Source organism: Coturnix japonica, chromosome 7, assembly GCF_054131305.1.
Source record: "Coturnix japonica strain WE chromosome 7, WE-NBRP24, whole genome shotgun sequence".
NCBI lineage: Eukaryota > Metazoa > Chordata > Aves > Galliformes > Phasianidae > Coturnix > Coturnix japonica.
Window position 1 is genome coordinate 21,772,354 of NC_140669.1, and position 23,722 is coordinate 21,796,075.

At 51.4% G+C, this 23,722-nt stretch overlaps 1 protein-coding gene across 6 annotated transcripts in view; it reads right to left on the reverse strand.

Moving 5' to 3' along the window:
• Positions 1-23,430, reverse strand: part of NRP2 (neuropilin 2) — an 80,551-nt gene extending 57,121 nt beyond the window's left edge. For all 6 annotated transcript variants that reach the window (XM_015868262.3, XM_015868259.3, XM_015868260.3 and 3 more), the window contains exons 1-2: positions 23,052-23,430; positions 11,701-11,878 (exon numbers count right to left, since the gene is read on the reverse strand). In XM_015868262.3, coding sequence (XP_015723748.2) covers positions 11,701-11,878; positions 23,052-23,124 — 251 coding nt within the window. In that variant the 5' untranslated portion in view covers positions 23,125-23,430. The remainder of the gene's footprint in view (positions 1-11,700; positions 11,879-23,051) is intronic.
• Positions 23,431-23,722: the final 292 nt, after the last annotated feature.

Genomic DNA, 23,722 nt, shown 5'->3' on the forward strand with positions numbered 1-23,722 from the left:
AGGCTATTTCCAAGGCCACATTTCACGGCCACTTCTTCTCCCCATCCAGGCATTGCTCCAGTGAGTCTATCATTGCTATGTGAAGGCCGGGAACAGCATCCGTAACTCACATCTGCAGTCAATGGAATAAGCAAGTCTCCTTGTAGGGAAGGTGGCCGTTCTCGGCTGCTTCTCCAGCAGCAGAATATTCTCAGCTACTGCTGGAGTGGGAGGGCCAGCCAGCAGATTTGAAACCACCACAAACACAGGACTTTGCACTAGGGAGTTTTAAGGCAGGGAAGCAAAGCTGAAGTGCTTTTAACTACACAGACAATGGGGGGCTGAGAACGGAGGGAAGTGCAGTGCTTAGACGCTCTTCTTGTAGCTGTTTAACAGAATTAAATGGAAAATGTAAGATGCTTACAAATATTGCTGTGTTTTTATTAAAGATTTTTAGTAGAAAGTGCTTTGCGGATGTTAAGAGAGCTTTTATAAACTAATTATAAAGCACTTCTAATGTCTGTATTACTCATGCTTGCCTGCTTTTTCCCTCAGTCAGCCCTCGCTGCTTCCTAGTCTCTTTTTGCTCTCTATTTTCAATAAGTCACTTTGCTGCTGGCCCCTGAAAAAGGCTGCTAGGCTCAATAAAGGCCAGCAACAAGCCCCAGTTGCAGCGGTGAAGAGACTCCACCTTTCAACCCCATTCTGTCGCAGAATAGCTCATGGGCTCCTGAACAGCCAGCTGTGTTCCGCTGTCTGAGGCCAGCCTGGATTTCCTTGGTGCCCACCCATACACTATGAGCTCCAGGCACTATGCCCTGCCTGGGGAGCAGCACAAGGGAGACGTGCCATGCTAATTGGTGCTCCCTTCCCTAAGACACACAGACAAAAAAAAAAAGCAGTTTTGGGACTCATACTACTCCACACTTAATTAACAAACCTACTGCCCCTGAGTCTCGGCTCTGTAGAGATACTGGGTCCTTCCTCACTGAAACATGTTTCATGGACGTTAGCTTAGTGAGGAGAGAAACACAAACAATAAATCTTTTTTTTTTTCTTTTTCTCACAGCCATAGTACCTAACCACGTGTGAGCCCTGCTTCAAAGCCCACTCAGGGAAGCTCTGGCCTGGGAACACTGGCAGTATTCTTGGAGCAATCATTGGAGAAGGTGAGGCTCACACACAGCTATGCCTGGGCTCCAGTGTTTGCCAGGGCCAGAGAGACTCAAGGCTCCGACCTGAGTTTCCCCACCGTTTAATTTGGAGCTGTTATTTATAGTCATTTCCAAGGGGCTCGTGCCTGCACCTGGCAAACATTAATGAGGGGATCCTCACGAGACCCTGGAAGGTGGGAAGGCAGACAAGAGCAGTGGTTGGTCCAAGGTCACACAGGAAGCTTGCAACATGGCCAGGAATAGAAGCCAGCCTTGATTAGACAGATTATATTATAGTAGAGGAGTCTGGCCTAGATAGACAGAGAGACAAATAGGTACTGACTGCATGCCAACAGCCCCAAATTTGGGAATACCCAGTGTTGACTCAAGCCTTCGAGACCTCTGGTCTGCCTGAACCACATGTCTTGGTATCTCAAGCACATCTACTAAGAATATGAAGAGTAACTGCAATGCCAGTGGAGTTCAGCAGCCATTCATGCTCTGCACACAGCTGAGGGAGGCAGGGACCTGCTTAGCCACAACGCCAGCAGGCAAATGCAAGCATTTCTCTTGAAAGGGTGGTTCTCCCCCACCCCCCAGCAAATTATTATTAAAAGCACAACATTTTTTAAAGATGCTCTAGGAAAAAGCTGAATTAAGCTTAGGGATGAGATAGCAGCTGCAGCATAAAGATGGTTAAGAAATGGTGAGCTGGCAGCTCAGCACTTATTTTGTAATCAAGGGGCAGTTAGAATTAAGGTCCATTACATGCTAGCTGCCTTTGTCAATTTTTCTGTGTCGCCACCCATCTCCATGCTCTCTCTTAAGCCACCTTCCAACCAAATCCTCATTTCATGGGTGGTTACTTTGTGAAAGACAAAACTTTTCTATTATGTTTACACAATCTTGAGCTACTGAATGGCATACCCTTCAAAGGTGAAATGGCTGCAGAGACTACAGAGGACTTCTAAGCAGTGTTTTTATAGCCATTATACCAGAGGCAAACACCTTTGCAGTCTGATGAAACAAGAGCAATGAAGTTTGATCCTAACTGCCAGCTCTTAATCAGAGTAATTAATTATAAATACAGCAGATGAATTTGATTCTCCTTTGATTTGAACTGGTTTTACACTTGTGTAACTCATCATTTTAAGGGTAATCACTCCTAATTTATCCTGGGGTGAGAAGAGAATCAGTCCTCATGGGTCCTAAAATGGATGTGCGTTCAGGCCTAAAAGCTCACGGCACAGTCAGCTAGTGTCTGTGGCTCTTGGCAGACCTAGGCTCACTGCCCTGTCTCAGGATGGGGTTAATCGCTCCCCTGCCCTGACTGCAGATCTGCTCTGCCTGGGACTGCACTCTGGGAGACTGGAGGCAAGGGATGCTCTGCTCTCAGCCTGCAGCTTGCAGAGCCATTTGTGCCACGCTAAGGCAAAGGGTGTACCTGGAGCAGCAGAGACAAACAGGCCAGCGTTGCTCTGCATCTGGAGGGATTTCACCAGATTTCGGCAACTGAAACTATCACAGTCTGGTTGCAGCTGAGGCTGGGCTGGGGGTGCATAATTGCTTCAGATTTCTCCAAAGTTTGTTTTGAATTTGTTGCATCCAATTACGTCTTGTGCAACCACAGCGCTGTGGGGTTTTGTAATCATTCCACTGCGTGTTGGAGTATTTTATCTCCGCAGAAATCTGACCAGAGTTTCTGAGAAATGAGAAAAATCCAGTCACCCCATCAAAAAAATAAAGACAGAGAGAGGCAGACAGAGAAAATAACCCTAACAGATTGGAGAACTTCAAAAATGCCTCTAAGACAAAAAACGGAAACTACAAATAGCCTCTATTTATATTCCTTGGACTGTTTTCACCCCCATACGAGCACCACTGATAGGAAAAGTCTCAGCAGCAACTGTTAAGTTATGCAGACAAGAAAAAAAAGAAAAAAAAAATGTAGCTAAGATGCATATTGCAAAGAGAAGAATAAAACATATCTGTAAGCTGTTCCTGTGGTCCAGGAAGGGGCAGCTTTTAGCCCACTGTCTGCTGCCCCATGCGCCATTTATCTCAGGGCTCCCAGATCACTGCAGGAAAGTGTGATGGGTGGAGGAGGGCTCTCAGTTGGGGCATGTCTGGAGAACCATTCATTATCCCAGAAAACAAGATGTGCTAATGTGCACTTCAGGGGTTTTCTGCAGGCTGTTGTTCAGGGGTTACACATGGCTGTTTAATTTTATTTCTGTCTCCAAAGCCATCTCTATAAATTCCTCACCCTTCTATCTTTAGCTACAGAGGTTGGTTTTTGAAAGATGCCTTTGGTAGTGTTTGGGAGGGGAAAAATCATGGTGAAACCAGGAATAAGATACACAGAGTGCGTTCAGCACAGCCCCCTCCCCAAGCACCCAGCCTTCTGTTGCTGCTGCAACGGAGCTGAGGCAGCTCACAGCCCTCCATAACCCCCGAATGCAGGACACTTGGGAAACTGCATTTGCGCTTTCCTCCTTCTGCTACAATCCATCTGTGGAAAAAAAAATCAGACTCTGCTTTCTGTGTCATTTTACTGTCACCACTCACAGGCAATGAGATCACTAACAGAAAGAAAAAAAGAACGTATATAATAAAAGATAACAACCACCAGAGGAAAATTTACTGCCGAAGAGCAGTAGAGCAAGCAGAAGGCAGAGGGCAAATGTTCCCTTTGCTCACTTTGCAGAGGGAGATGCAGGTGAGGAGCTCCTGATGCCAGCAGCCTGGGCATCAGGTGGGCACTTGCAGTACCCCTGCTGCCACGAGCCCCCAGGTCCCAACAGGCCCCACTGAGGGCCTTAGTTCCCCTGAGAAGTGGCCCCTCCGTGCCACCCAGCACAGCCCGCGCTGCCCTGCCAGCTCAGCCATACAGTGTTTACAAGCCGCCCTCACCCTCCCAGGCTGTGGTTCAGCTCCATTGACACTAAAGGCAACAGACTCCTCTCCCGGCGTGTGATGAATCAATTACTTCCTCTGACACTCTATTACTACAGCCCTTACATCTCCAGATTGCAGATGAAAAGACAGGCTGAGAAGGGGGACAGGGAAGAGGAGAGGTCTCCTGAGGTCTCTCCATCAATTGAGTTGTTGGACATCTGAAGAAATCCCCATCTGCCATATTTAAAGACACAGAGAAATGTTTTGCTCCTGATCGGCAGAAAAATAAGAGGATTTTCACAGAAGAAAACCTAAGAAATCAAAAGGGTCAAAAAACTTCAACAAGGTGCAGTGAGCAGAGATCAGTGATGAATCAGTCCCCTCTGCTGACAGAGAGCCCAAGCCTCAGTCCTGCTTGCCATTATCAGCCCAACATCAGTGTTACAGACAGTAAGGCACGTGAGAGCCAGGCATTACACCTTCCCTTCCCACTGCAAAACAACAACATAAATAAAACCTCACACGACACTCACAGAAGAGGAAGGAAGCTGAGCACATGCCTCACACTCGTGCCGGCAGCAGGGAATGGCGGGGGGGCTCCTGCTTGTGAAACATCCGTCAGCAGCCCGTGCTCTGTGGATCCCCAGGGGGTTCCTGACACACTGACCGCCTGCATGCAAGCACCGTGCATGCACACGGCTTTGCCACGGACTTCTGTTCCTCTAAAGGAGTGACATTTGGGACAGCTACCACGCACACATGCAGAGCAGCCGCCCATTGCTTTCTGTGCTGATTGTATCAAGGCTAAGGAAGTCTTTAGCCACCAGACTCACCCCACTGCCTCGGCCTCTGCTTCTAGCAATTTATTAAACTGACATATCTCCATATCTGACCTGGTGCTGCATTAAAACTACCATCTTCCTTGACTGCGATTGCTCAGCAATGCTGTACGTATGTCCAATGAATCCCTTAGGATTCAAGGAAGGAAACAACCTAAGTTACTCACTCTTTCTGAGGCTCTTACCCATCTACTTGCTCAGTCAGCATAAGCAGAGCTTACCGTGGTGTGCTTGAACTGATATATCAAAGACAGTTGCTTAAAACATGCTGGCTGTGATTAGCGGACCATGACTACTATTAACTTATAAGGAATTCCAGGATCACCAGACTGTGGTTTGCAACGTGTTATTACATTGCCATTCAACGGTGATGTGCAGCCGCTTGATTTAAAGAAAACGGAGAACTTGTCTCACGCTGAAAGCTAACCTCTCCCTGTTCTTTCAAATAAGCTCTGTGCTGAGCTCTGGCCAAAAGCAACCAGAAAATTCTTCCATTTTCAGTCTGTTCTTTGCAGTCTGTTCTTTTTATTTTGCATTCATATTTAATTGCAGAATTCACACTTGGCCAGAAAAGGCTGGGAAAGAACCAATCTTTGTATGCAGCGCCCTGACCTGCTCTGTGTGATGCTGCAACACAGCAGCCTTTGGTAGGGAACATGCAATGCACTGTTGCTAGCCAGACTGGTCAGTGAGCCTATAGACACCCAAATGTCCATCTCTTCTTTATAGGGTGAGGAATTTAAAGTGATATGTGAAAGCAGGAGTGGAAAGCCAATATCGGGGAAGGGCCCCAATCTCACAGCTCCCAGCCCTAGTACTGCTGGTGAGCCTGACACTCCTTCTACCACAGCCTGACAATAGGCACGGTACCCACTGGAGAGACTGTGTGTAGCTAAGGCAAACAGCTGCGCATTAAAAGCCTAATTCAGCTCCTGTGGAAATCAAGGTAAAACCTCCTGCTGCCTTTACAGGCTTTGCATCTGCTCCTTATAAAAAAAAAGGATGCTTTTAAAAATATAATTCTGGCCAACCACTCTTTACATTCACTAAACCTTACAGTTCCTGCACCGAGACAGCAAACCCGTGATGCAGAAGAGCACTGCTAATACCATTGACTGATGATAAAAGAGTGACTGAAGCCCAGACCCCATCCCCAAAGGCATCTGGGCTCCTCAGGCCACCTCTGCAAACCCAGAGGATGATGCAAAGAGCGCAGGGCACTGGGCACACTATAGCACTGCATTGGCTATTTGAATGGGATTGCTCCACGGAGCTGGCATCTGGATTCCGAGGCATCACCACAGCCAACCCCATACTCACCCCCTCCCTAGAGCCCCTGGGTCCTGCTCTCCCCTCACTCCCCCCCCAGAGGCTGAGGAGAAGCGGGTGACCTGCTGGTTCTTCTGGGGCAGGAAGGAGGTGAGAGGTGTCTCATGCTATTATTCCGGTGACACCGGAACAGCCCCTGCTGTGTCATCATGCCAACAGGATACACAGTGCAGGACAAGACCTGGCTCTCCTAAGCGCCGGATGCCGGTGAGACACTGGAGTCCAGCAGCGTGCCTGCAGCCCCCCACCAACCCAGGGTTCTGAGCCCCCTGAAGGGCTCAGTCAGGCATGGCCACAGAGGGAACTGAGTCCTCCCAGCCCTGCGGATGGGCAGCAGAGCAAATATAAGAGTCACCTGGAGGTGGCCAAACAGCACCACTGCTAGCCCGCTCGCTGCTGGCCATGTGTGCAAAACGGCTGCGGCTGACAGGAATTATGAACCACATGGCGGATACCGGACAAAATGAAAAAACAGCAGAAGCTCAACTGAAGACAAATTGAGCCACAGGGCTGCGTTACCCAGACAGAATTATTTCCTGTACGTTAGAAATGTTGCTTCTGGCTACCCGTGCCACAAATGTATGAGCAAGCACATGCCTTCCTTAACATCTCATCACTGACTTCCTCTCTGCAGAGCCTTGGCTCGACAGCCCCAGCACTGCAGGAGAGGCACTCACTTCCCACTGCACCCCAGTGAAGACCCCCCTCCAAAAACGCGCAGTGTGCCAAATCTCTCTTTTCTAAGCATTTACCCAATCTGGAGATGAACTGCATTGTTTCTAAAATGTTTACTAATGAGCTAATTATGCAAACTTTTCAAAAACATTCCCTAATTAGCTGTCCATAATTGCTGCCTTGTCTGCTCTTAACCCTGGCTGATGGAAGGAGGGCATCTAGCAATATCACGCTTCTGTTTGAAGGAGATGGTCAGGAGAAGTGGGTGAGCAGGGCAGGACCAAACTATGCTCCTGAGTGCTGCTCCCCCACTGCGTGGGTATGGGGCTGGGGCCAAGTGCATGGCTTCTCTCCAAGAAGGACATGGAGCCATGCTGTGCCCCCACATCCCATTCCTGGAAGCACAGGAGATGGCATGCCGCCACGGGGCCATTGCTGATTGGCAGTGCCCACCATGTCCCACTGCAATGTGGCCTGGGAGCACTGGTACATGCTGCCAGCTCCAGGGCACTGGCATATGACATCTTCCCATGTCAGCCCCGGCCTGTGCCCTGCCTCTCTGGCTGCATCTGCCTGGTCATGCTGAACATGGTGTTTTTTACTTAACATCACCATATCATGCTGCAATGACAACTACACAAATTTCCTCCTTACTGTGGCTGCAGTTCCTTTTTCTGGAAACCCTCAAGGCCTGACATGGTGAGCCAGCCTGACTCTGCAAGCTCTGGGCTGTCTGCCATTTGCCACCTCTTGCTTGTTTTTGGAGTCCAGATCCCATCTCCAGAGCCCTCCACCAGCATTTGGTGAGTACCACCAGAGGGGGCTGCGAGCCACTGCAGCAGCCCCAAATCCTGCCCAGGCAGAAAGCCCCAGCAGCATCCTTTCATCCTTCTCCTGGGTGCCTGGCAGAAGGGCACCAGAAAATCCTGCCGACGTGGCCTGCCTGTGGCTTAGGCTTTACAATACACAGTGTTTCTCTGGTGCAGATACTATGACTCAGCCCAAAGGTCTTCTGCTGGCAGTGGGAGCCCGCACCCTCCCACTGTGATGCACAGCATGTGTCTGTGCCACGTGCAAGCAGAAGTGTCCCAGCACCCAGGGTGTCACTGTCCAGCCTGCCTGCAGCTGGGATGGCAGAACTTGTAGCCAGGCTTGGGAGCTTTCAGAGGCCAAGAGACATCTCTAGCAGTGGGAGGGACACACAAATGGAAAAGGTAATTATAGAGGTGATGATTCACTCTGAGCTGAAGTTTGACTTGGATTTTCCAAGTAAGCAGCACAGACAGAGCAGAGAAATGGCAACTGGGCAGGAGGGCTGCCTGTCTGCACTAGTTGGGGGGGCTTCTACTGCACACCGGGAAACTCTGTTCAGGTCACTCCTAGGATTAAAAATAAACCCTGGTAGATACAAGGCTGCCCAGGTACCGCTATGCCACGTGGCAGAGCTAAGCCCCTTTGCAGCAACCCCACACTCTTTCCTCCTGGCTGCCACCTCCCCATTTAGCGAGCACATATGCACTGCTCCACCCGAGTTGCACTCACAGTTCACAGAGGAAGAAACGCAAGGGGATAGGGTTATTATTATTTCTGGGTAGCTAGGCAGGCCTCTTACCACAGTGTTCAGCTTCCTTTTTGTTCCCTGCTGTCACACTGTGTCCCCATGGCTGCAGGACAGGAGGAGCACAGCCCAGCGCCTCCCCCCCCCAGCACATCCACCCTCCTGCAACAGGAGACCTGCTGTGACTGACATTGGGACCTGCAAGTGCAGGAGGTGCCCAGTCTTCTTTATCTGAAGCGCTTCCCAAAGTAAGGCACTTCCTCAGAGCACAGATGAAACACAGAGATAGAGCAGAATCTTCTAGGGCTTCAATTATATCAATTACTCCTTTGATGATGGCTGGGGATGCAGTTGCTTTTTAATGCAGCTGGACACAGCCAAAAAAGAAAAGCCCAGATGTGCTTCTGGAGAAACAATAGCAATGTAATGAGCATCAAGCAAGCTGCCCATCACTGCCACCTCCTAGTAGTCTGGGCTCCCTCCCCCTGGGAAGAACCAGCCCCCAGAGCCTGCTGCACACAAGCAGCTCTCACTCCGATGTCTGGCAGCCGCAGGTCCGCAGCCCCTTCCGGCCAGCTGCCTGGCCAGAGGAAGTCACTGACCTTTCCATGAAGGTCCCAAGGGTGCAAAGATGGGAGGAAGCACCTCCTGCCCCAAAGGGAAGCCTACATCTGATATGAGGATGAAGATTTTTGCAGATAGTTTTGTAGGTCTTAAAATGGGATTTTGGAATGTAAATGTTATGCTTCACAAGGAAGAAACTTTAGCCTAATAAGGTAAAAGAAATGTAGAAGGATGAAGCAACAAAGGAAGCACTTGTGGTGTTTTGTTTACTCCTGGCAGCTGGAGCACGAAGCACAGCCTGGCCCTGCTCCCACTCCCTGAGCTGCCAGGTAGCAACATCAGGCCAGGGGGAACTGTGTCTGCCCACAGACCGAGTGCCAGTCAGACCATTGGCTGCCATCCTTCAGAGAAAGTGCTTTTATTAATGAGCAGATGTCAGAAGTAAGGTTCTGCCCTGAGATGCTGTTTCTTTGATTCTGAACTCCTGGTCCCATTAAGATTCCCACCTGCAGCTGCAATGAGACCTTTGCATCCTTGTAACATACCCTTTGACATTCAGATGAGATTTATTATGAGATGATCACCTGCTAATACTGCTTAATGTCCAGGCAATTACACAGTGTTAACATTTCTCTCTTTCTGGTAGGCCACTTAAAAACAAAAACTCTCCCTCCTACCCGTTCCTTTTTGGCAGTGTTTATCTTGCACTGTTTTCACTGATTTAGTCACGGTTCCTACCAGGCATTGTCCATCCTTTGCAATGCCTGCTGTGGGGGACAGGCACTTGAACTGCTAGCTCCTGGTTTACACCTGGGAGTCAGCAAAGGCCCAGGTGCACTGTGGATGAACCCTGTCTCACACTTGTACACATATGGCAGCTGAGGGAACAGAGGTGCAGGCAAGCCTCTCTTTCAGCAGAGGTCTGATGTGAATTCCTGGTTCCTAGAGAGCAACACTGTTGCAGAAGCCAAACTGAATCAAAGACCTTGAGAAACCTTCCACCATTCACATCCCATGGAGAGTGCTGGGAACAAAAACCCTCCAACACAAACCTTCCTGCAAAGCTCCTCTGTGCACGTGCAGAAAGGAAAAGTGCAGTACCATGTCGCACCAACAAAGCAGAAAGCCATAGAGGAACAATGACTTCAGTGGTTGGGGTAGCCCTTCCAGCACATGACACCTGAGATCAGAACCAGACCCTGCTCTCTCACACGCGCCAAAATGTGGCAGAAATTGTCCAAAGTACTCAGAGCTGTAAGCAACAACTTCACAGCTGCCGGGGAAAGTCCCTAGAGGTTTCTGGCACTCTGACTGACCCAGACTTGCTAGCCTGAGACCTTGGAGAGACACAGTCATTCCTGCCCAGCTCAGCCCCTACCCCATGCGCACTGCCCTGCCAATACATATTGCATACTCTGCAGTCTGAGAACATAGGCCTATAAAGTTTTTATTACTCTGAATTTGGGGCAACTGCATTAGCTATGAGAAGGCTACACACTTAAACCTGTCCAGGCAATAGTAAAACCTGATAGCAACCATCATTCTCATGAGCGCTGCCAAGGCCTTGCTGTATTCATTTATGCCCACGTTAAGCCTTTCTCCCCCATCTCCCTTCTCTAAATGCAGGCCTGATCCTGCAAACTGCTAAACTCCTTACACACAGAGTGACTTCAAGGAGAGCTGATGGAGCTCAGAGCTTTATTTTTAGGGGGTGACCAGATCCGCAGTGACATCAATCAGCACACCTTGGTTATAGTTAGAGGACTTATGATGATTTACGGTAGCTGAGGATCCAACTCTGCGCATTATAACTTTTAATACATCATGAAACCCACGGTGAATTCTTTATTCTCCACAGGACTGATCCTACAGCCCTATAAAAGCTTCCCCAGTCCTTTTTTGCAACCAGAGTTCCCCCTCTCCATATATAACTTCCTTTTAATCAACAGGAGCGGCATGCCTAGCAAAACTGCTGCATCAGGCCTGCTTTAGGAGACTGAGCTCTTTCACAGCTCAGACATCCCTGCAGCTGGCCACAGATTCCAGATGAAATGCACAGGTTTATATGTCTGCTGAGACCATGTTATTAACTCAGCCTTTTATGGTGCCCTTTGATGCTGTTAATTATTCTTTACTAGCTGCTAATTGTTTTTCCTGGACGTCTTGTTTCTGAGCCTCGTCTTAGGGGGAAAAAGAAAAGCAAACAAAACCAATATCCCTGATTACTAAGCCCTGTAGAACAAACACTGTGGAGAATCAGATTCACTTCAGACCCCCAAGCCCGAGCCCAGGTCTCCAGCCCTTGGGCTCTCCATGCCACGTCTCTGTTTAGTTACCCAACAGGAAATTGCACTGCTCTCCCAGCATGGCTTAAAAGTGAAGCCACCACAACACAAAAAAAACCAAGCTGCCTTCTAACCAAAGTCGGAGTCAGGCCAAAAGCCAGTTAGCTCTTGCCTTCAGATGATTTCAGGCTAGAAAATGTACAGTCCAGTGTATGCTCATCCTTTGAGTCCAAAGAAGCATCTTAAACCCACTCCCCCAGTCGGCAGAGGCACACGTGCCCTGAAAGGCCATGACACACAGCACTTTGGGGGCTCAGACTGATGCTTGCTTTCATACACAAAGGAGTACCATGTCCATGCCACTGCACAAAAGCAAGAGGAAAGAACAATGTACTGGAGAAGAAGAGGAAGGTTCTTACTTGCAGTCATGCTTTTCGATTTCAAAGTGAGGGTTGAAGTTGAGGATAATCTTCTGGTTGGGCTCAGGAGCATAGATGACCCACTCACAGTTCTGGTGGGAAGGGTAGTCATTGGGGTAGCCTGGGGAAGTGATATACCCAGCGTCCTTGGAATTCAGGCGGCCCCCACATGGCTGAGCTGCAGAGACACAAAAGGGAATGAGGCATTAAAAACAGGTTTGGGGCATCAGCTACAGACAGCAGATCCCTGTGGGCCATGGCTGGCAGTGGTCTGATAAAGGCCACTCTTCAGGCTCCTGATACCAGTATCAGTCTCTGGGCTTGGAAGCATCATTCTACACAAGAAAGCTACTCCCTACTCCTTCCACCTCCTGCCACACTTATACGCCACATTTCACACAGACCAGAAAACAGAAACAAATGCTCTTGCCTAGGCAATTACAGAGCTATAAAGTAAGAGACAGATTGGTATCAGATCATCTGAAGTTGCCTCACTTTATATCTTCCTTCACAAGCTGCTTCATGGCAGTCTTTCACAAGCACCCCGAGAGGCACCAGAGTTTGGACACAGATGACCCTCAGTGCACCTGCAGAGAGCTTTGCTGTTCCTAGGGAAGGGCACTGAGGCAAAGCAATGCTGAGCAACAAGTCCATGGCTGGCAGCAGAGGTGAGGATGGTGTCATGCTCTCCTGCCTCCACCAAGAAGCTGTGTGACAGCCCTTTGCCACTTGCCTTCCTCTACACTGCAGCAGCCATGACCCCATTTCAGCAGACAAGCCACCTCTTCCTTCCAAAATCTTTTGGTCAACCCAAGCTGTTGGAATTGCAGACTGATAATCAGCAGTGGTGGTTTTGTGGGGCTAGCCCACAAATGGCTGGCAACAATTACATGTTGAGCAGAGGAAGCATTCCCAGCTTTGGGTTAGAACAGGCCCTCGAGGGTGATTTCATCTTCAAAAAAACATTTAATCTCATGAACACTGCAAATCAAATTTATTATTGCATTACTTGCTGGGAGGAAAATCTGCATCACAGGGTCAATTGACAACACACTACAAATCTCAACAAAGTCCCTTTCTCCATGGGGCCCCATTGCGTGCCTCCTCACTGCCACCACCCCATCTGAGCATCACGGCCCCACAGATGTCTCCAGATGATGGCAATGCCTCCTCCTGCTCAGCAAAATGGGTGAAATCCAGCCAAACCCTGTGGCCCCTCTGCAGAGCAGCCAGCCAGGGAAGCAGAGGGGCCAGCACTGCCCTGCTGACCCCAGTCTTGTGCTGACAGGCTATACCCTCCCAGCCCATGAGCGATGGGGTGAAACATGGGACACAAAGCCTCGCACACACCCATCCACACTGGGGCCTCTGCAGTGGAGGGAATGCCAGGCACAGGCACCACAAAGGAAAGGGTGAAGGGCTATCCCCCTGCCAAGGGGCTGTCCCATAGCCTTCCCATCCCAGCAGGATGCGGCTGGGCTTTCCTGCAGCCCAGAAAAACACATCTGGCAACACAAGGAGAAAAAGAGAGGTGATGCCTCCTGGAGAAAAGCACCCTGCTGCCCACATGCACCCTGCATAACGGGTGACTGCTGTGCAGAAGCAACAGCAGCAGAAAGGTCCTCCTGTGCTCCAGCTGCCCTGCGGGAGCCAGGCTTCCTTCACTATGAGAAAGCGCTGCCTCCATTTCCTCCATGTTTTTCATGCCCTCTAACACATTTATTCTTTAAAATAACTTTCTTCTCACACACCCAGAGGCATCTCTGCAGCCCTGTCTTTTTCTTAAAATAATCCTGTAAGAATCCTGAAAAATATGAGGGGAAAAAATTGCAAAGCTGCCACGGAGGAGCTGAGAATACCAAAAAACATCTGGTTTTGTTCCACAGGAGCGCCTGCTCAACACACAAACATTTACAAACCAATGGTTTTGCACAAACCCCTTCTCTTAGCAAAGCATATTTGCCCACACACGTGTCTATGTGGGTCTGAGGGGGGGGTGGGGTGGGGGGGGGAAGAAGGAAAGAGAGAGAGAGGCACACACATTCACGTGGAAGGAAGAAATTCACGGACTTGTTGACATCAATGTACAAATAGACGTGTAATTCACACTTCACTCATGTACGCACTTTCACACCTTCTCCTAAAAATTCACACCTCGTTTGCACACATGTCCACCCCCTCCAGCAAAGAAAAATATTCAAGCTGCAGATTATTTTTCTTGGAAAGGGCAAAGTCTCGAAGCCATGAAAATACAGTCAATCCTTCCACACCTCGTCATCCCCTCCCCGTCTCCCCTGCTTTCACACACATGCTACCCGCTAGGCTGATACCACCAACATCACCCACCGCTCTGAAGCTGCGAGCCCCTTCCTCGCGCTGGGTACTATGAGCACACATCGCGATCCAGCTAGTCGAGGGGAACTGCAATGTGAACAAGGGACCAGGCGCCAGCTCTTCCGTGACAGATATACTCAGTAACAGACACCCTGATGCTAAAATCTTTACCTTCGCCCTGTGAGGCCACCACAGCTCAGCAGGACCAAATTAAGGAAGACCTCAGGCTTGACCCTGATTTCAAGTCAGCTCAGTGCTCATGTGCCAAGGTGAGAGGCTCCCTCTGTGCCAGGAGCCAGAGCCCTCTTTCTGTGGTCCCAAGAGCAAAATGGAATGAGCAGGTGAGATCACGGAGCAGATAGGAAGACATACCTATCATGTCATGTCCAACACACTTACATACTACCAGGAAAAAATCACCACCTTTCTACAGCCTTCTATCTACCGGAAAGCTTCTCAGCCTTTTGGAGAAGCAGATTTTGCCCCACATTCACCACTCAAAGAAGCTCCCTGTTAACAAGAAGAGCTACATTTCATCCACATGCAGCACTGCCCAGGAGGTGGGCAACTGTATACTAGGGAAACGGGCTTCTTAGGGTTATCTGAAGAGGCAAAATGACTAAGTATCTCTGTAATTGTTCTGTTGGGCTTTTCTTTCTATTGATTCACTGGTATCTAGCAGACAAACACCTGCAACAAAAAAATCCATCACTGCACCCGCTGACAGACAAAGGGTTTGTCTCAGCAGACATGCCAAGCACCAACTTCCTATATAAAACCAGGTCTGTTGTGCACTCAGCAGAGATCCAAGCTTCTACATAAATCTGTCCTTTAAAAATGATGCATCAAATCGATGCAAAAATAAAAAAATAAAAAATAAGAAATAAAAAAGGAAAGGAAAAAAAAATGAGTAGCATGGCTACTGCCCAGGCCGTATGCTCTGGAAGCAAGACGTGCTCCAAGGCTAATGGGCTCTGGCAGCTTTCACCAGACCTAAATTCACTTAATAAAATTAAAATTGAATTCTGAAGCATCAGCCAAGGCTGCCTTGTGCGTGGGACATCCCGCTGCTCAGTAAGCAGAACGTGGGCTCTGAAAGCCAATTGCTGGGGCCGTGCCAACCCACATGGCAGAGGGCTGAGAGGCCGTGCTCATGGCCAGGCTGCAGGCTCCACAGCGGATGCCACAGAGTTCAGCACTTCCCAGTTGTGTGACAGTGGGCTGGAGTTGGGGTGGGAAACCCCCAAAGGCCTCTTTCCTTGCAGCCCACCAGGTGCCTTGGGTTATCCCTGCAATTGGAGGCTAACCCAATAGGAATAACAAGGTCCCAGCTGAGGACTTACACCAGAGGACAATGAGCAAGCCAAAAGTGTGGAAAGGGAACCTGGGGTGCTCATGGGGGAGGGAACTTGCACAAAGGCTGCAATTAGCACTCAGGGGACCCACAGATAGCAGATAGCAGCCAGGCCCCAGGAGCTTCCACCCACACTTGGGGCTTCCCAGCTCCACAGCTCATCAGCACATGCTGAAATTTTCGGACAGGAGCACAGTGTTCTCCTACTCGAATTTCCTGTCGACTAAACCCCTCTGGATTTTCCTCACCCCAGGAGAGCTGGGCTCACTGTTATTGTTGGACCTGCAACACAGAAACTGAAGCCAACTCTGCCTGTAACAAAAATAATCATCACTACAGAGGCCCATTTCACAACAAACACATACTACAGCCTCTCAGAGCTCACAGCATCCAGCAGGGAACCATCACACATTTTGATCCGCTGCGTTCAGTTTACTTTGGGGATATAATTCAAGACTGTGTGCATCATGCAAGGCACTTCTGCTGCCTCAGAAGCAGGCGGCAGCACCAGTGCCTGCTGCTGAGCGAGGGCAAGACTAGAGGGCAAGGGCAAAGATCTCAGCAGCCCCACATTGTCAGGGCTCACTGTCTTGCCTCCTGACTGCTTCCTCTGCTTCGCACAAGGCCCTGCACCTCAACTCCATGCTTTCATCCCACTACACAAGATTTCTATATCAAGAAACACAGCACTTGGGCAGGGGAATTTTGCCCAATAACACCACAGTAAAATGTGGGCCCCGGTGTGGAGGAACTGAGTGCTCTCAAAGCTGCTGGAGTTGGCACAAGCTACAGCAAATCCTGTTGCAGTCAAACAGCTCTTTCGGAAGCTAAGCTTTGCTAGGTCCATATGCATCCAAGTGCTCTGCCAAACCCCAGCATGAATGGGAGAAACAGATCCCACCTGGTGGGGATTTGTTACTGCTCAAGGCCATTACCAGCGCTTCAGCCCTAGGGGATGCTGCAGGCTGCCGTGGGTTCTACCCTAAACCCTAAGGCACAGCTTCTGAAGGGCGGGAGCACAAATCGAGCTTCGGATTTAAATGTAGAGCTTAGCCATTGGCCAGGGAGAAACACGCAGAACGGAGGAAGCTAATAAGATTAGATTTTTTATCCCCCGTAGCATAGATCATATTAGCAAGAGCATGTTTGCTTTGGATTGTGAGATAAAACTTCAAAGGCTTCCTGAACGAATTAATGGACAAACACACCCAGACAACACAAAGCACTGACACCCACATCCACCTCTGGGGATTCCACACAGCCAGGGAGAGCTCCCCCAGCACCTCATCCAGGGCCTTCACCACTCACACTAAATTTCTCTTAAAAGCATGCTCATGGCAAAGCAGAATGTAAAGACCGCTTCTGAGATGTGAACTCGGGTTTTGTCTGATTCAAAGCGTCTCAAGTCTGTCATGAGACAGGCCCATAAAAACACTGGGCTCCAGCAAGAAAGGAGAGCGCCAATCCATCAGCTCAGGAATGTGGCTGTTTGACCACTTCCTAAGGCAACTGGGGAAGGATGCAATATATTCACTTTATAGTGCTGGACAGCAATGAGAGGAGAACTCCGGAAAGCTCAGCAAATGGAACATTTTAGCTGTGAGCCTTCGCAGAAAGAAAGAATTCAAAATTATTTTTAAAGAAGGTGGGAGCATTGGAGGGAGGAAGAGAACAAGACAGACCTGCACTTCCTGTTCATGGTAATCCACTGAGAAACTAACTGCAAACAGAGAGCTGCTCGAGCTTCACTGTGGAAAACTAGAGAGCCAAATCCTGAATGCAAATCCAGCTAATTTGTTTTAAAATCACTGGAATTCTGGAGATTTCCACCTCTGTGGCTCTGGATAGCTGCTTTCCAGCAGCGGGCATCGGTTGCACAACTTGAGTCAGTGGAACCTTGACCTTCAAATGTTGTAGCTTGGATGTTTGTTTGTTTGTTTTGTTTCCCCACACATTTGTACGTTGGATGAGGTTTCATATCCTGTTTTTACAAGGTGCCACCTCTGTTAACTTTGTTATTTGTCATCTTATATCACAAGCTAATGCAATTCCAATAGGGCAACCAGCTTAATAGTGTTAGTCTTTATATAGATGTGTGCACACAATTCTCCTGGCTTGCCCATGAATGTAATTGGTGGGTCTGAAATTACAACTCCTGGCTACTGCAGCAATCATTCCAGAGGTGCGTGAGCGTGTGCGTGCACTCGGAAGAGGATAATTGCATATTGAACTTTCAGGAGCCATGCCTGTCTCTCTTGCCTCTGTTTCAGGCTCCCAAGGGTTTGACAATGCACAGAAGCACACTGCCACCTTCCAGGAGCAGGTGGCAGCTTTGGGAGAGCTTCATGCTGCAGATTGGGCAGGTGCTGGCGAAGCTTCACCAGTATACAGGCAGGGAAATGGAGTTTAGGGAGGTGTGGGGCAGAAGAAATAGGGCAGTGCGCTCCTGCACTGCAGCCTGCACCAGGAAACAATATGAGGAGGAAACAACCTGCTGAGCCATCCCTGTGAATGTTATCAAAAACAGGCTGCTTTGAGGAACACTGAAGAAAATGAGAGACATTTCTAACTCCACACATTAAATAAATTCACCTAGGATTCCTCTCTAAAGAGCTCCAAGCTTGATGAAAGGTGTTCAGTGCCGCTGAAATACTAATTAGTATTGTTATTATGACAATTCCAAGAAGAAACCAAAAGCGCATCTCATCTCTCACAGCCCGCTGTGATCTCCTAACTCCCTTGCACCTTCTGAGCCCATCTGTCAAGGTCCGCTCTTCATAAAACCTCAAATCCCACCTTTCCCCACCAGTTTACTTCTGCCACTCCCTAAGGCAGCTGGCAGAGCCTCTCTGAATCTTCCATACCCTTAAGCCCCAACCCCCTTCCCCCAGTGCACAGCAAAACCCAGTGCCTCAGCAGCGGGCACACAGCCCTAAGGCTGGGATGGGATGTGATAGGGATGGAAACAGCTCCCTCAGAGCCACCTGGGAGAGACCCTGCTGCAGCTTCCCCCATGCACACTCTGCTTAGCAGCAGCTTCAGCCTTTATGACAACTTGCTCAAATACAGCCTCTGCTAAGCTTTGCTGCTGACGTTATTACACATTCTGGCGAGCATCTTAAGCACATTGTTTCCTACTGAGCACACATTGAGTGGACAGGCAGAAAGGAAAGCAAGAGTGAGCCAAGGGTGTGCATGAGGGAAAACATTGTGGAGAGAGCCTGAGCACACAAGGGAGGGCATGAGGGAAGGGCAGGATGCAGAAGTGTGCGGGGCAGGCAGTAGGGCTTTGGGAACTGAAGAGAGAAGGATCGGACCAGAGTGCCAGTAAAGAGAGGGGAAGCCAGGGAGGCAGTACGGGTGTGCATTTGTGTCTGTGTGCACAAGTCAGCAGCTTCCTTCCTCTTTCCCCAACCCAGAAGGCATCCCTTAAGAACTGTGTCTTTCGAAAAATGTGCAGTAGGAAAGGACAGTGTCCCTTTGGCTTCACCATCTTTCAGAGATGCAGGACAGGCATTTGAGCCCCACGCCAGGGTGACCCACCAGGACAGCTGGGAGAGACGTCCTACCCTTGTCTCACATGCATGGTGAGGAATCAGGGAAGTTTTCAAAGATCTGGAGCCCAGCACTACACCTCTGGGGTCCAATTTTCTTTGATTCATCAAGTATGAAGGTAGGTGGGAAGCATTCAGACAAAGTCTCTGCAGCCATCCATTGCTGCTAGCAATACCTCTGGCTATTCTACTTGCTGACTCCTGCCTTTCTCCTCAGCTCGTAGCCCCATTCCCAGCTGTATGGGAAGAAGCAGTACTGTGGACGGGGCTCTCACTGCTGTGCTTACCCTAGCTTCCCCCCACACCATCTAAGGGCACGGCTGGCATATGGAAAGCCTTACAGATCCAAGCTGTGATTTTGAGTGTTTGGCACTGTGCCTGCCGACCTCGTCCCGACAAACCTCCCCGCTCTGTGCTTGAGCCTCCTCGCTGTGCAGGCATGGGGCCTGGCTTCGGATCCAGCCTTCTGAGACTGCGATTTGGCTCAGGCAGAGAGAAGCTGACCCTTTGATTCCGAGTATGATTAAAACCATGCTACTGTAGCGCGACGCTGTGTGCAACACTGCTAGCAACAGCCCTGATTTATGTTGTTGCTAGTATTGCGGTTTCCACCAGGGTGTAGACAGGGATTTCGAAAATAGCCCAGCTACCTCTTTGTCTGTGTGTGTATTATAATTAGAGACATGTCAAAAGGCTGTTCCAGAGCAAGGGTAGAGCCAGAGACATTCACGCCTGCTCCTGCCCCCACCTCCATGCAGACGTGGTCAGCCCAGCCAGGGTGTGTGCAGGCACAGCAGCTTCCCGTGCTTCCTGGATCAGACAACTGTATTTCTGAGTCCCCATGGGGACAGTGCTGGTGACTTCACCTCACAATGGAAAGCAACTTTAGCAGCTTCCATTTTGCTTTTGGGCTGCTGCAGTCTGCCCCGCTGCCATAGCTAACTGCCGACTTCTTCAATTTCGATTTCACATTGGACCATGGGTCTCAGATACAGACGATTTATTTTCCTAGCGCAGCTGGTCTGTCAGAGGTCATATAATTTGGCAGCAATCCCAGTGCTTAAAAATTAATTTCTCCCTATTAATACAAGCAGGGGTCCCACAGGATAGGCTCCCAGCCTTATCTGAACCTGACAGCTTCCTAAACCCGTGAAGGATGCTCTCTCCTCTCAGGCTATCTGCAGCACAAGGCCACCACATCCCAGAGCCCAGCGGCACCAGCACTTTCTGTTGGACACCAACTGCCCGCAGCAGCATGCCACTGGGATGGACAGTGCTGCCCAGCACCCAGCACAGCCCCACGTGCTCTCATTTCAACCTTTTGGGCCATGGAGGTACCAAATGCAGGGTAAGCATTGGGAGGTGAGAGCAGGGAGATGGGGAACATCCCCGTGGAGCACCGGGACCCACATGCCCATCTGCTTCTCCAGGCACCATGCATGGAGATGTGCAGAGGTAAGGAAGTCAAGAGACAAAACCCAGCATCCTAACCCGGGGCAGAGCCCCCACCAAGCTCTTATCAGTCGTTCTCTGCAAAGCTCCCGACAACTGTCTGCCTCCTGGGCTAAAAAAGCTTTTGTTCCCCATAAGAGCCGAGCAAACGGCACAGCGGGCACACGGCGTTACACCAAGCACTGCGTGGGTGTGTGTGCTGCTCGAACGTGCGCGGCGCTGCGCCTGCCTGGCAGCTATTTGTTGTGGTCCCCTCCCCACCTCGCCGCATCTCTCAAGTCATTACGAAAAATACTGGCTTTTAAGCAAACTATTTGGAAGGCTTCGGGAGCTCAGAGCAGCATAAACATCGTCTGAACGGCTCAGCACTCGGGTCACTCAAACCTGTTACTTTCCTACTTGATTGAATTTTACGGGAAGATGAAAAACACAGCATCCAGCTTTCCGATTTATCTCCAGGGTCTCCCACCCGCTCCCCTCCACCGTTATCTCCGGGTTTGCTTGGCTACATACAAATTGGCAGCTGCACTGTTTATCTCTTACTGTAGAAATATTGCACCAGGGTTTTTGCCATGTGGATTATCATATTATTGTCTATTAAAATCATCTCCCCCCTCTATTAACCCCCCTTAGGGAACCTTAAGAGGGACTTTCGTAATGGAGACAGGCTTTCAGATACACCAGGCTGAAACATAAATCCATCTGTCTCAGGCACGCGTTCACCAGGCTGCTCACTGACTGGGGCTGTGCACTGATGGAGTGAGGACCTCGAATACTGCAAGCATCAGTATCTAGAGGAACCATATGTACTACCTTAAAGATAAGGATGGGAAATGAAATCAAACTGAAGATGGATGGGCCCTATCAAGACATACCAGAGAAACCACACTTAGAGAGGAGGCAAACACCTAGCTGAGCACGCTCCTGAAGACTGGGGTCAAAGGTTTGGGAGTGACAGAGACTATCAGCCCTCCTCTCTCAACCTCCGGAAGACCACCAAAAAGACCCCCCAAGGTTGACTGCGCATGCTCTAGGGAGGAGGGCTTTATGTTAATCAGTTCTAAGAAAACGTTCACGAGTTTGAGAAAATATTTAGTATATGCATGAAATCCCAGGGAAAAACATGAGTATGGATGAGCACGACTGACAAATGCAACCTACATGTGAGCCAAGGTGCACACGTTGGGTGGAGCTATCACCTACAAGCACAGCGCTGAAATAAAGGAATACCTGCATGACACGACTCAGTGGCGTGTCAGGTTCACCCACCGACGTGCCCATCTCACTCAGCCCGACGGGGGCTCGCTCCTCTATCTTTGCCCACCGGGCTCACGACCGAGCCATGTGAACAGCTTAGAAGCACCACGACAGCGTCTCTCCAGAGCCGCTGGTGTCAGCCGCAGGGAGACAACTTCCTCGCTGCCTGCAGCACCATGTGATGCTCCGCTTAGCCGGGAAATCCCCGCGTTCAAATAAACATTCCTCGCAGCAGTCAAACAACCTCAGCCCCGTGGCCGGCTCAACCCCTTCCCGAAAAGCGGAGCCGATCCCGAGCCCGCTGGAGGACGGGAAGAGGCGGCCACGCGGGCACACGCAGACACGCGCTGCGGGGCTCACAGCCGCGAGGAGCTGCCCGGAGCTGGCCGTGCGTGCCCAGGCACGAGCCTCAGGTTGCAGCCCGGCACAGCGGCTCCGACACAGGGACCGCAGGAAGGGCTGCTCCACCCACGGGGGTCCCACGACTCTACCCCTCTCTTTACCCAGTCAAACGCTTATCAGTTTATTTTCCTATCTGAACAAAAGATAGGATTTTTGTCTCTTCCCTTTATAACTGTAAGAAAACAGGCGATACCAGAGAGCAACTGAACGTACGCCGTGTGTGTGCCGGGAACATCCGCGCCTCTCTGCTGCTGCAAGGACTTTCTCAGCCCGCAGCGCCTCTCCCACTTCCCTTTCCACGCAGATGGGAGCAGGGGGCACGCAGGGACCGATTCCTGCCGGCCGCCCCTCGCCACCCAGCGCTGTCCGAGTCGCACCGTGGGCAGGGACCGCGCGCCCTAAGGGCTGCCTAGGCACGTCCTGCGGTCCGGCCGACAGTGGGACACCTCAGTCTCGGCTCAGCACTCCGTCCTGCCGAGCAGAGCCCACAACGCTAACCGCAGCCCGAGCCCCAAGAGGGGCCGGGAGAGGCGCTTCCCACCCCTGCGGCATCCGCACCAACGGAGACCTCGCGGCCCTCAGCAGCCAGACCGAACCGAGAGAGAAGGGTGCACGGGGCCCAGCAGAGCACCCAAAGAAGCTCCGAGCGCAGTCCCAGAGTCGCCCGGCCCTACGGGCAGCCCGCGGCCGCGCGTCCCCAAGCCTCTCTCGCTGCCAACGCAGCGCCCGTGCCCCGCCTGCGGCTCCCACTGCGCACCCAAAGTTTCCCGAGGCTGCAGCCGGTTGCGGTGTCCACCCTGCGGCTTCTCCCTGCCGCCCGCTCTCCCCTCCGCAGAAATCAACGCTCAACTTTCCAGCCCGGCTTCACCCCCGCACCCCTCAGCGCCGGGCGAAAGCAGCCGAGCGGCCGCGTGCGATGCGCACCGGGATCGCCCGGCACGCCGCCCGACCGAACCCCGCGAGTCGCGCCGCGCTGCCCACGCCCGGGGGCCGCTTACCTGTCTCCGCCGCGACTCCGGAGCCGGACAAGCACAGCCCTAGAAATCCCCACGCCAGAAGAAACGTATCCATCCTTCGCGAAGAGCCAATAACCGCAAAACCCCACCGAGAGGCCGCGCGCCGGGCTGCGCTCCCTGCCCCGGAGCCCCGCGTGGGCGGCCCACGGACGAGCGGCTCCGGCGCTGCTCAGCGGGGGTCGCGCTCCCCCGAGCCGGGGCCGCGGGGCGGGCGGCGCGGACGGAGCGCTTGTCCCCTAGGGCGACCCGCGGGGCCGGAGCCTCGGCATCCCCCGGGGCGCGGCGACGGCGATGCGGACTGGGGCGCCGTCTGCGCCTCCTCTCGCTCCCCGCCGGCGCCTCGCAGCCTTTTCAGGCAGGGCGGCATGTGGCTGTCAGCGCCGCTCGCCAGCACCGCCCCCCGCGGCCCCCCGCCCGCCCGCGCCCCGCCCCTCGGGTGCCCGCGCCCCGCCCGCACCCCGCTCTGTAGCGCTGCGCCCCGCGTCGTCCGCCCCGCTCCGAGCACGAACGATCCCGCGCGGCTCCGCGCCGCCGCCCCTTCCCCGTGCGCCGCCGCCCCTTCCCCGTGCGCCGCCGGGCACCGCGAAGCCGCGGAAGGCGCCGCCGGAGACGGGAGCTGCGCGTGCGGCGGGTGCGCCCGAGCTGTCGGATGG